Raw genomic sequence first — 12,509 nt, forward strand, 5'->3', positions numbered from 1 at the left:
CAAGCCAGGAGGGTGGGTCACCCCAAAGGAGAAGGAGCCGGGGCCGGGGGGCGCTGCTCAGAGCTCAGTGACCCTGGGCAGCCCCTTGTCTCTCAACAATAACGCCCGCCTCGGGCAAGACAGATACAACTGGTGTCCATCATGGAAAATAACGTTCTTTGCACTTTCATTCTCTGAGTGATTTCTCATTCATGACTCCGACCTGCGTGTCTTCGGTCCCCACAGAACCGGACACTGGCCCCCTCATGGCTCAGTGACAAACACAAAGGGCCTCCAGGGAGGCCGGGCGCCCCTCCTAGCCAGAGCTCAGCCTCCCGCTTTCCCGCTCCCTCTGCACCACCAGGCACACGGCCACGCGTTCCCACGGCCCCTCTCCTCCCCCAGCAAAGCCGTGATCAGCTTGTAATGTGGTGACTTTTTAACGGTCTTTCCCAGGTGCACGGAGAGGCTCGATGTGGGCTGCACATGCTCGGGCCCCTCCTGGGACCCATGAGAGCAGAACGCGGGGGCAGTGGGACGGGGCAGGGGCAGGGGTTTTGGGCATCCGAATTTTTAAACCCCCCCCCCCCCGCGGGTTCTGATGCTTACCCAGTGCTGGGGACCCCCGAGGGGAGTGGTGCCTGCAGCAGGAGCACTTCTCCTGGAGACCAGCCCCGGAGCAGCCGTGGGCTCGTGCCCCCAGGGTCACACCCAGGGTCCCTAGGTGTTTGGAGCCGTGACGTGGACAAGCACAACTGATGCGCTGTGTGTGGTGAACGCCAAGGACAAGAAAAAGGAGAAGGAATTGGAAGAGAGAAGCGGGGACGGGGGCGGTCTAACTCGGGGCAGGCAGAGAGGGGGTTCCTGGTCCAGGCCGTGGAGGCCGGGCACAGGTTTCCTGCATGCGTTCCCTTAATTACCACTGCAGCTATTCCAAGGGAGTCCTTCCTTTGCTTAAGCTGCTCTGAATGAGCGCCTTCCTTTCCACTGAATGATTTCCGACCAAGAAATACCCCTGGAGCTTGGCACTGTGCCTTGGCCCGGGCACGGAGCAGCCTTCATTTGCTGAATGGGTGATTGGACACATCTGTCACCATGGCACAGGAGCCTGGCTTATTACCTGATAACAGCAAAGCCACAAAGCAGGTGACATTGACTCTGCTTCTCGGGCTTGGGCAGTGGAGCTGGCTGGAGGGGCTGGGGCACCCTGGCTTCTCATGATCAAAGTCTAGGACTCTTCAGGGAGACCCAGAGGCCCACGAGCATCGTCAAGGCTCTGAGCATTCCTGCAATGAAGGAACTTTCCAGGGACTTACTCTGCTATGGGAACCTTCTGTTTTCAGCTTCTAGAAGATCAATCCACATTCCATAAAACCAGTGTTCTGGGGAGTCCACCTTGGGACCCTCAAGGTGGAGTCCTCTGACCTCGGTTCAAATTTATGACTTAGTATTTGGCCTTGGGGTCTTCAAGACAGCTCTCCTGTGGATCTGTTTTCTCTTTCACAAAATGGGGAGGGTATCACCCGCCTCACAGAGTTGTTTAAAACAGATACTGTGAGAGCTCATGGCTCATAAAAATGGGTAATAATGGCTTTTGAACAAGTTGAATCCTTCGCAAGTCTAAGCGATGGGTCTAGTCAACCCATCAGGGGCAAATTACCGGAAACACACGTGCGTGCGCGTTCACACGTACAGACGGTGGCCCCCAAAGCCACTGGAAGCTGTGACTATGACCTTATTTGAAAATAGGGTCTTTGCAAACGTACTCGAGTTAAGATGAGCTGTGCTGGGATAGGAAGGAGAAGCCCTGATGAAAAGAGGGACACTGGGGTGCAGACACACAGAGAGAAAGCCCAGCAAGGAGGTGGGCAGACGCCACGGGCCACCAGGGGCTGCCAGAAACCAGCAGAAGCTGCACAAGGCCAGGAGAAGTCCTTCCCCAGGACTTCATTCAGACTCCTAACCTCAGAACTGGGACAGAGTCCAGCACTGCTGTTTCAAAGTAAAAAATGCACACCCCTGCCCCCAAGCCCCCATGCATGAGTGCACACATGAGGCCCGGGGGCTCGTGACCTGAGGGGTCATGGCTACGCTAAGGTCGGGGATTACTGTGGCCACAATGGCCGGCATCCTGGGATGGCTTCCACTCCTATCTCCCTCTCATTCCCGATATTCAACTGGCCGGCCAGTTTCCTGCTCTGGACATCAGAATCCGTGCCTGCCCCCACCCCGTGCCATGCCCTGCTTCAAGGCTTCATGTCGTCCCACCTGGACCACTAACCTGCCCCCCTCCAGCCCATCCTGGTCTCCCCCGCTCCAATTCATCCCGCTCGGCCAGAACCAGACCCACCACTCCCTGCCCGCTCTCGCTGAGCGACAGAGGCACCATTCTTGGTCGTCTCTGGAGCCCTGGGCCCCCACTGGCTCTTGCTCCTCCTCTGGGGCCCTGGTCCCAGCTGGCCCTGGGCCTCGGCCAACCCTCTCTGCCAGAGGCTGCCCGGTGTCCCAGTCCAGAGGGGCCGTGCTGGAGAACCTGCTGGGGCTCCAGCCACGTGTGTATGTGCCCTCGTGTGTGCCTGCACGTGCGTGTGTGTCTGTGTGCACGCACGTGTGTATCTGTGTGTGCATGCACGTGTGTGTCTGTGCATGCATGTGTGTGTACGTGTGCGTGTATGTGTGTGTCTGTGTGTATGCACGTGTGTGTGTGCATGCACGTGCGTGTCTCTGTGTGTGCACACACATGTGTATCTGTGTGTGCATGCACGTGTGTCTGTGTGTATGCACGTGTGTGTCTCTGTGTGCATGCACGTGTGTCTGTGCATGCATGTGTGTGTACATGTGCGTGCATGTGTGTGTCTGTGTGCATGCACATGTGTGAGTGTACGTGTGTGCACGCACATGTGAGAGTGTGTGTCTGTGTATGCACGTGTGTCTCTGTGTGCATGCACATGTGTGTGTATGTGTGTGCATGCACATGTGTGTCTGTACATGTGTGCACACACATGTGACAGTGTGTGTCTGTGTGCATGCATGTGTGTGTCTGTGTGTATGCGTGTGTGTGTGTGTGCACGCACATGTGTGCTCCTGTGTGTGTGGACACAGCCTGGCCTGCGTTCCACCTCCCTCCACCCTCCCCACAATAAGGGCAGTCATCCAGGCTCCCCCTCAGGTCCTCTTGGACACCCAGGTCCCCTTTATACCTCCTACGCTCAGACTTCCCGGTGCAGCCACCCTGTCCCCCGACCACCGCAGGGAGAGGTCCCACTCTCCGTCTTGTCCTCTGACCTCTCTCCATGCCCCTGCAGCACAGCGCACGCTCCTCACACGCTGACTCTCTCCAGCCCTGGTGTCGGCACTTTGCTAGGCGGGCCAGCTCCGTGGAAGCACCGCCGTCCACCGGGCCCCATGCTGCTCCCGCGCCAATCCTGGGACCGACCCGGCTGTCCTGCTCCTAACGCCCCACCTCATCGGACATGGCTCCACACGGGGCCTGGACCCCACTTCACGATCTCCCCCCGCTCTGAGTGGCCTCGTTCCGCCCAGGCACTGCCTCTGAGTTCTCAAGCTGGAATCTTCCCAGAGCCTAGTTCTTGCACCGGACTCTGCTTTGTCCCCAAGCCGAGTGTCTGTTGCAGACCCCTGTCCAGCTGTCGCCTCCTGGGCGGCCTGAGCCACGGGTCACTGTGGCCCACCACCCAGCGGGAACTGAGACCTGCTGCCTGGGACACCTTACCACTGGCTCATCTAGCTGCCTGCCCCACCTGAAACGGGGGAGAGTGGCTGCAGGGTCAGCCCCTCCTCTCAGACTCAGCCTTGAACTAGGCAGTGCTCAGCCCGTGGTGTGGGGCCCATGGCCCATGTTAGTGCAGCCTCCACGCCTCTGCCACTGGCTGGTCTCTGTCCAAGTAAGTTACTCCAGCCCGAAGAGCCATGGCCACAGAGGTCACGTGTGGCTGCTCCTGCATGAACATCTTTGGGTCTGGCCCCACCGCTCTAGACGCTTGCTGAATGTGGGAATGAGCTCCGGTCTGGCTCTGGAGGCCATTCAGCTTCCATCACAAACCCGGTGAGCAGCTGCTCCGGGGGAAGGCTCGGCTCTGGGGCTTGGCACAGGGGCTTCGGGGGCCCCTGCAACCCACGTGCCCCCTGTCCTGCGTGTCCCTTCTTGGTGGAGCTTGGACCCTCAGCTTTCCTTTGTAGCAGGGCTGACCACCCTGTGCTCTCACCGTTTACTTGCCGGGCTGTCTCCTCGCTGGAATCCTTCCCCTTGTTATTTGGGGGGAAACCTGGTAGTCGACATGCTTGTCTTGATGCCCGCCCAGGGATGACAGTGTCACGGAGCACAAGGAAAGGGGGAGGCCTGGCTCGGGCCTGCCCCTCCCCGTGCGAGCACACACAGCTCTGCACAGGTTCTGCCCTCCTGCCGTTATGGTCACCGTGAAGGAGCCCTGCCTCTGTCCCCTGCTGTTCTGTGTGTGTGTGTGAGCTGGGCGTCATGGACGGTCTGCATTCTGGAAACACAAATCTCCTTGCGCACGCGTGTACGGGCTGCAGGACACATGGATGCAGAGAGATAGTGGGTGCCCCCGGGCTCTGCGGTCGAGCACTGAAGGGTCGGAACTTGCCTGCTGCCTCTGGACGGAAGCCGCATGACTTGCCTTGTCCGCTGAACTGTGGCCAGAGTGGGTCACTTCTGCTCCACTCCCTCCCCTTGGCTGGGGTGACTGCGGGGGCAAGTGTCAGGACGAATCTCCATCAGCCCGGCTCCCCAGGGATCACAAGGCCCACTGCACAGGACGTCAAGCGCGAACAAGAGACACACGTTTGCAGTGTTTGCAAAGGTCCTGCTTGTTACTGCAGCTTAACCCAGCCCTTCCTGATGAGCGCACGGCAAGGAGGCCGCCCCCCAAGTCCAGGTGAGAGGCGACAGTTGCCTGCAGGATTCAGGAGGCAGAGTGGACAGGGCTGGACGGGGGTGTGGCCGCCAGGGACGAGAGAGTCTCCTCCAGGGCCACGCTTGCTTCCGTGTTTTCAGAAGCCCACTGGTCTTTGAGGTAAGCGTTACCACCCCGTCCTAATGTCCAGGGTCACAGCCTGGCGTGGACTAGCTTCAAACCTGCCAGAGACCCCGTGACCTGGGTCACTGCTGCACTGAGCAGATCTGACCATGAAGGTGAACCAGAGACCCGTGACCCGGCCACTGCTCTGCTGAGCAGACCTGACCATGACCCCCGTGACCCGGGCCACTGCTCCACTGAGCAGATCTGGTCACGAAGGTGAAAGCTGGAGCCGTAACAGCCTCCGTTTACTGACGAGACCCATCGTGCGTCTAGGGCTTTGCAACACTCAGAACAGGGGTGCGAGGGAGGCTCTGCTCTCCACCCCACAGCTGGGCCAACTGAGGCTCAGGGAGGCGGACAACCTTCCCAAGCTAAGAGGATCCAAAGCCCGTCCGTGTGGCCTGAAACCCTCGCGGCTAGAGGCGGGGACCTCACTCCTCAGCAGGTGGGCTTTGCACGTGAAGGGCTGCGTGCTCCTCTCCAGGAGGGGGTGGGCAGTGGGGGTGTCCAAGGGCAGGACAGGTGCACTCACAGAGGTGTCTGGGCGCTGTCAGTGCTCCGCCCGCCCCCCCCCCAGGTCCACCGTCACCAACGTTCCTGCATACACATCGGGGGCTGAGTCCTGTTCTCGGCTGCGTGCACGCGGGTGCCGGTTCCAGGCTCCCACGGATTCTGGGGAAGCCGGACTGTGGGGCGTGGATGCCTGTCTTGGTAGGTGTTCCCTTGACGCTCACAGGATTGGAGTTGCAAGGCTCTCACCCGAGCGGAAAGAAAAACTCCTTCACGCAAGTCACGGAGCGACAGTGACCGATTTTCAGTTGCTGCTAATTCTCTGTTGTTCTTGGCAGGGGCTTGTGGAGGAGGGGCTCAGGTTCTGCTCTCACCTGGCCGCTTTGCCGCGCACGTGCTCTGTAACCTTGAGCAAGTTACTTGACAGCTCTGTGCCTCAGTGTTGTTGTTTTGAGATGCGTGAGCAGTGACAAGCTCCCAGGGCTGTTAGGAGGACTAAGGGAAGTGCTCACGCAGAACAAGCACTCTGGCGCCTGGCACATAGTAGGTGCTCAGCACATAGTAGGTGCTTGGTAAACTGCATGTTCTTCAGTATGCATTGGTCTAGTGACGTCAGGTTCCATCCAGTCCAGCTGGATGGCGGGTCCTGCCAGTGATACCTGAGCGTCTGAACTGTAAAGACCACGGTCTTTCACTGAGTCAGGGTTCCGACACCCCTCGTCGACTGCTAGTTACGACCACCCCATCGGTCTCCACCTCAGCTGGCCCCCGTTCTCCTGCGCCTGGAAATTCATGGTCATCGCAGACTGTGACCACGGCATGGATGAAGGAAAGCCCAGGCTCCGTGGGAGGGAGGCCGAGGCCGGGACCTCGGGGGTGGGGAGGATGCTGGTCACTGACAAGCATGAGGTGGGAGGTGCTTCCAGGTGAGGGAGCAGGTGCCAAGGCCCTGAGGTAGGAAAGAAGAGGCCTGTGTAGGGCGAGGAGGAGCAGTTTGAGGAAGGTGGGGCAGGGCTTGCAGAAGGGCAGACTCTGGGGTCCTGTCGGTCCCGCAGGACAGGTTGCAGTTTTTCCCGAAGGCAATGGGAGCCATGGGTGCGTTCAGAAGCTTAGTGCGGTGATCTGATGTGCACCCGCCCCGGGAAGGTCCCTCTGGCAGGGGCTGTGCAGAGGGGGACTGGAGTGCGGGCTGTGGGACACCGTGAGGGTGTTCTGCAAGCCATGCGGGGAGCCCAGGTGGGGGCAGGGAGGGAGGATTCCCAGCACCTGGCCATGGCTGCAGGGGTGCACCTGGGGAGGGCTCCCCACCCACCCCCCTGGGAGCTCTCTGAAGACACACACTTTCTTTTTCTCCGCAGCCACGGACGTAGCCGAGGTCTGGCCCCTAGAGCCCCGTGTTTACTGCACAAATGAACACAGTGCGACCTCAGCTGGGCCTTGCGTCGGCACGGTCTGGAGCCACCCGCACGCACCGGCACCAAGCAGGCAGGCGGTGACCTGGTATTTCCTTGTCCTAATTAAGGTATAATTACGGAGACTCTGCAACCTCATTTCAGCTCTAGAAACGTCTGAGGGACGGCACGGTTAATCCCGGGGCCTCACAGCTGCCGGGGCCGCACTGGGTCTGGAACAGCGGGACCTCTCCCCCTCCGGAGGCGCAAGCATCCGCAGTCTGAGTCCCTCGCTCCGCGTCTGAGGGGTGTTGCTATAGGACCATCTTAACCCCCTATGTTCAGGTTGCATTTTCCTGATTGGCCGAGGGGCGGAATGTGCTGGAGCAACGGGAGGGCGTGCTTTGTGATGAAGGCTGGGTAGCTGCAGACAGAGCCAGAGAAGGAGTCTCATTCCAGCCCCTGCCTCGCGGGGCGGCACCGAGCCGGGTTCCTCCTCAGTGTGCACGGCTCACGAAGAGCCTTCGTTCGGGCTGCCTTTGACCTGAACGCCCCAGGCCGACCGGGGAGATGTCCTGAGAGCGAGGACCAGGTGTGGGCTTTCTCTTCCCTCCAGGGAAAGGCATCCGCTGGGTGGACAACGTGGGAGTCTGCCCACGTCAGTGCTCCCAGTGAATCAGGGAGAGCCCGGCGTCCACAGGTTGACCCCTTCTGGTTGGGGGTGGGGTGAGGAGGGTGGTAGGGCTGGTCTGGTCACGTTCCCCACTGCAAAGCTGAGGCTGGAAGCCTTAGCTCAGGGGGCTCAGAATGAGGGTGGGAAAAGTCCGCATGGGGCACTCAGTGCCAAAGCAGGGCCAGGCATACCAAGGGTCCAGTGGTAGGGAAGTGGAGTCCAAACCCTAAGTCCAAGTGCACCTGGGCCTTCCGTGTGTGGGCTGCAGGGCTGGGAGGAGAGGAAGTCAGCCCAGGTGCCCAGCAGTGGCCACTGGGCACGGAAGTGGGGCCGGCCCGGTGGGCCTTTGTGAGATGTGGGATCCCAGCTCGCGGCTCCAGGACACTGGGGCTGCACCAGGGGCCGTCAGACCCACATGGAAGCCCCCAGATGAGAGGGCGTCAGGGCGCCATGTGCCTGGGACGCAGTGTCTGGGACTGGCACCCCGTCAGCCTGAGCACGTCAAGTGTGCAATGAACACACGAGGCACCAAGTTCAGCTCAACACGCACTCTCTGCACACCTACTGCGTGCTCGGTCCCTGCCGAGCCCTGGCCTTTCCAGGGGAAAGCCGCCTGCTTAGACCAGGACAAGATGACGTCCTGCTCAAAGCAGGTCTTCACCAGGTATGGGCCAGTCCAGTCAGCCTGCCGGCATCTTCGAGGCCTCCTAAGGAGGGCGCTCCATCACACGCCCAGCAGGTGGTCAGGCCTCCTGTGGGCCCAGATGCAGGGCCGACTCAGCGACAGGCTGGGTCTCGTGCCAGGGCCGCGCGGCTGCCAGGGGGCGCCCAACCCCATGAGAGATACGGGGCAGCTGCTGGGACGACCAGTTTTACTCTAAGATGTAGAACGGAAACGCTACAAATTCCCGTAGGCTTGCACAGGCCGAGCAAGCAGGATGCACTTTTCCACGTTAGCCAAACCCTTGCTCCGGAGTCAAATGGAAGGAACAAAGCAGACGTCTTTAACGAAATCAGCACCCGAGCCAGCAGCACTCAACCATCACCTGCTCCTCTCAACCCTGTCCTGTTCTCCTGCCACCAGGCTGCTCTCGTGAGCTCCTCTGGGGCTCCCAGACGGGCGGTGTTCTGGGGAGACGGCCGTGAGCACACGTGTGTATCATGAATTGGTTTTGCACCCCCGTCCCTTCCAAAATCTGCTGCTAGCGCTTTTCCACACCTGAGCCAAGACTGATTTGAAATTAATGTAGGATCTCGTTTTCAGGAATTCTTAGACACTGGGTGAACTCCAGGCCTGATTCTGCCACTGACTCACTCTGCTGATGGGCAACATCCTTCCCTTCTCTGGTCTTCCGCCTGTCTGTCTGTGAAATGGGAAGGACGGGCTGTAAGGTGTCCCTGAGGGTCCTTTCAGCTGTAACGTTTTCTGTTGGGCCCCTATGCCCTGTCCAGGTGGGTACGACTCCTCCAGACCCGACTACAATGTGCTGTGAGCATACTTCCATGCACACACCTAGCTGTGCCCTGGAAAGCTCAGGAAAGCAGGCGTAATCATCCCCATTCTGCAGATTACAACACAGAGGCTCAGAGAAGTTCACTGAGCTCACAGAGAGCCAGGAGGGCGCAGTACTGAGATTCAGTGTCAGACCGGGCTCTGGCTTCCGGGGGGGCGGAGAACAGACGCTTGAGCCCCGTGGTTCCCCAGCTTCCTCCTTCCCTCTCTCCCTGCCCTCCCCGGGCGCTCAGCTCTGGGCTCTGGAGTTGGGGACTGAGGGATGGAGGTGGGCTCCAGCTCCAGGGGGCTGGGGGCTACAGGGAAGTCCAGGTGGACTTGGGCTGGCAAGGGCTGGCAAGGTTCTGGAGGACTGGTGAGGTCAGGCTATCAAGGGCTGAGAGCAGCGTCTCTGGCTTAGCCGGGGTCTGGCTCTCGGGTCAGTCCTCTAGGCCCCACTGAGCCGAAGGAGCTGCCTGCTCTTTGCTCTGCTTTGCCCCCTGGGAGCCTCTCCCTGCCCTGTGTCCTGCCATCCCCAGAGATCCATCCCCAAATATTCCAGTCCCCAGAAATCATCCCCCAACACCCACCAGACAAGGGCAGGGAAGACAGAGGTACCGCAGAGGCCGGGCTCAGACCTGTCTTGACAAAGAGGTGGCCAACTTCAAGCAAGGCTTCCAGGCCGGCCAATTTCAACACTGCCAGTCCGCAGGCAGCAGCGGCTTTGAGATCTCAGTTGTCTTTTGGAAACCCAAGCCGCGGTTGCCTGGTATGACACTGGGCAAGTAAAATCCCTCTGTGGGCCTCAGCGTCCTCCTCCAGGCAGTAACCAGCTGGTTGCGCCCGCCCCCCCCCCCCCATGGATNATGGATCTCAGGTCCCTTCCAGCGATGACATTTTAGGATCCACTATCTTTGACTTTCCTTTCCCAGAGGCATGGAGACTGACCAGATGCCTTTGGAGAGCGCATCAAGCTTAAACATTGCTCTCCTCTCGGTTGCTCCTCCCTCCCTCCACGCCAGAGGCGCACCCCCACCCCGCCCGGGCCCCCAGGGCAGATCCAGGCCCGGCCCTGAGCCCCGCAGCTCCCGAAAACGCGAGGGTAGCGCGTTGGCCGGGACTGCGGCGGTGGCGGAGGCGCAGGGGGAGGGGGAGGAGAGCAGCGCCCGCCTGTCCCGCGGCCTCCGCAGCAGCCCTGGCCCTGACTTCGGCGCGCCAGAGGGGTCCCTGGAGCACGTCGGTCTGGGGCTCGGGCCTGGGGCCCGCTGGGAGACCTTCGCTGCTCCATGGCACCCAGCCGACCCCTGCGGCCCCGCACCCCCAACTTGGCCGAGCCAGGGCAGTCTCTCCTTCACTCCCAGCGGCGGCGGGGCAGGGGGCCCGGCGCTCAGACGCTCTGTCTCGCCCCGCCCGGGCCGGGGGCTGACGGTCGAGGCTGTCTGAGGCCGAGGGGATTGCGGGGTGGGCGTGGGAGTGGGAAGCACCAATTTTGGCTGGATGTGGGTCCACATTCCTCGTCTATGTCTGGTCCTCTGGACTCCCATCTGCTCCCGCACCCCGTCGCTCTCAGTGCCTCCGCGTCTCGGCCCCTGCGTCCCCGCCTCCCACGGAGCTCGCCGGGTGAAGGGCAGCCACAGCCCGCGCCTACTCCCTGCCCGCAGTCCCTGCCCCCTCTGCCCACCGCGGGGTCACCCGCTCGCTTGAGCCAAGCCTCCTCTCGCGCCGAGGGAGCTAAGAGTGGAGGGACCAAAGTTCGGCCACCATCGGCCGGCGGAAGGCCCGGGGTGCCGAGGGCCGCGGCCGGGGCGCTGGGAGGTCAGACGCGGCGCTGGCCTCACCTGTTTCTCCAGCGGCTCCCTGGCTGAGAGCGCAGGCTTGGGGGAGGGCGCGCGGTCGCAGACGCAGCCCTCCAGCAGGTAGAGCCCCGAGGGCCGCGAGCTGGAGTCGCTCTCGAAGTAGAATAGCAGGTTCTGCAGTAGCGCGAACCACTTGGTTTGCCATTTTGTGTTGTCCGAACTCCGTTTGCTCAGGTAGCCTTTGCGCGTGCCGTCCTTGCGCGCCAGCAGTCCCAGGGACGCGACGTGGCCGTCGTTCAGCCGGATCCCCTTCTGCATGGTGCTCGGAGGCCAGCTAGACCCCACGCGCTTACATCTTCTCCGCGCGGCCCCCGGCAGCCCCCTGTCCGTGCGCGCGGCGCGCTGCCTCTCTCTGGCGCTCGCTCGCTCGCTCGCTCCTGGTCGCTCTCCCCTCCCCCCAAATAGCTACACTCCGGGATCTGGCGCCGAACCTCGGCTTCGGGAAGCGAGATGTACCATTCCCCGCCGGAACCTCTTCTCCTCTCCTCAGCGCCCCGGGGCCCCGGAGATGCCGCCCGACCCTCCCCCGGCGTGGGGCAAACTGAAGGACTGGCGAGCTGCGCGCGGGCGAGGGGCAGGCGGAGTCATGTGACGCGGATCCCTCGAAGAGTCGGTTTCAACAGCGCGGACAGAGACACGCACGCAGCCCGCCGCGGCGCAGAGCGGCGCGCAGCCTGCACCTTGGCGCCACCTCCCCCTCCCGGGACGCACACACGCGCGCACGCACAAACACAGATCCTGCCCCTCTCCCTCGGTCTCCCCTGCTCCCCTTCGGGTGTTAAAAACCAAATCAGATCAATATTCGTTTAACCCCATGGCACCCCGGACGCTCGCCATCCTGGGAGTTTGCGTCTTTGCGCCCCGCGGCGGCGCACTGTAGACCTGGGGTTAAGTCCCAGTTGCATTTTCTCTTCCAAAGGCTCCCTCCCGGTACTTTATTTTTCTCATCCGAGGTGGATGGTGGAGGGTGGTTGGCGAAATAGATTCGAAAGAGCCTTCGGTCCTATTTGCGTAATCGGCCGGGCGACATTCCTTTCAGCGTCCAGCCCCACTCCCGGTGGCTTCCCCAGCGACCTGAGGAGAGCACAGGGGTGATGGGGGAGGGGTTAGGCGAGCGCTCATTTTATTTCATTTTATTTTATTTTGAGTGTTGCCATAATTACTGGTGCCACCCCCTGCGCCCTGAGGTCTGGCTGGCGAGCCGCTGCCGGGAGTTTTCTGCAAATACCCCCCAAAAAGCCTAAAGGCGGGCTTCAAACGCAGGCGCCAGGGACCATGGGAGCCTTCAAATAGCTGCTCTGGCGCAATGATACCTTAATGATAGATTTTCCGTTCTTATTTTTAGCTCCCGTTCGCCTACACAGTTACACGGCATTTATCCGAGAACGTCACAGCGCCCGCATGCTGCACCGGGAGGGCGCGCGGGCCTCCGGGCGCTGGGGCGGGGAGCGCGCACAGCCGTCTGCCGCAGAGGGCAGCGGCCCGCCTCGGACCCGCGTGGCGCCCGGCCTGGCCCGGCCGGTCTGCGGCGGCGAAGGGCGGCCGCGC

At 61.4% G+C, this 12,509-nt stretch overlaps 1 protein-coding gene across 5 annotated transcripts in view; it reads right to left on the minus strand.

Annotated features, from left to right (window-relative positions):
• RASGRF1 (Ras protein specific guanine nucleotide releasing factor 1) overlaps positions 1–11,638 on the minus strand; it is a 100,067-nt gene extending 88,429 nt beyond the window's left edge. For 3 of the 5 annotated variants that reach the window (XM_019803534.2, XM_019803535.2, XM_019803536.2), the window contains exon 1: positions 10,944–11,638. In XM_019803534.2, coding sequence (XP_019659093.1) covers positions 10,944–11,219 — 276 coding nt within the window. In that variant the 5' untranslated portion in view covers positions 11,220–11,638. The remainder of the gene's footprint in view (positions 1–10,943) is intronic. The other 2 variants (XM_002923000.2, XM_034667780.1) reach the window with 1 other exon arrangement.
• Positions 11,639–12,509: the final 871 nt, after the last annotated feature.

The sequence above is a fragment of the Ailuropoda melanoleuca genome, chromosome 9 (genome assembly GCF_002007445.2).
Source record: "Ailuropoda melanoleuca isolate Jingjing chromosome 9, ASM200744v2, whole genome shotgun sequence".
In the NCBI taxonomy this organism is placed as follows: Eukaryota; Metazoa; Chordata; class Mammalia; order Carnivora; family Ursidae; genus Ailuropoda; species Ailuropoda melanoleuca.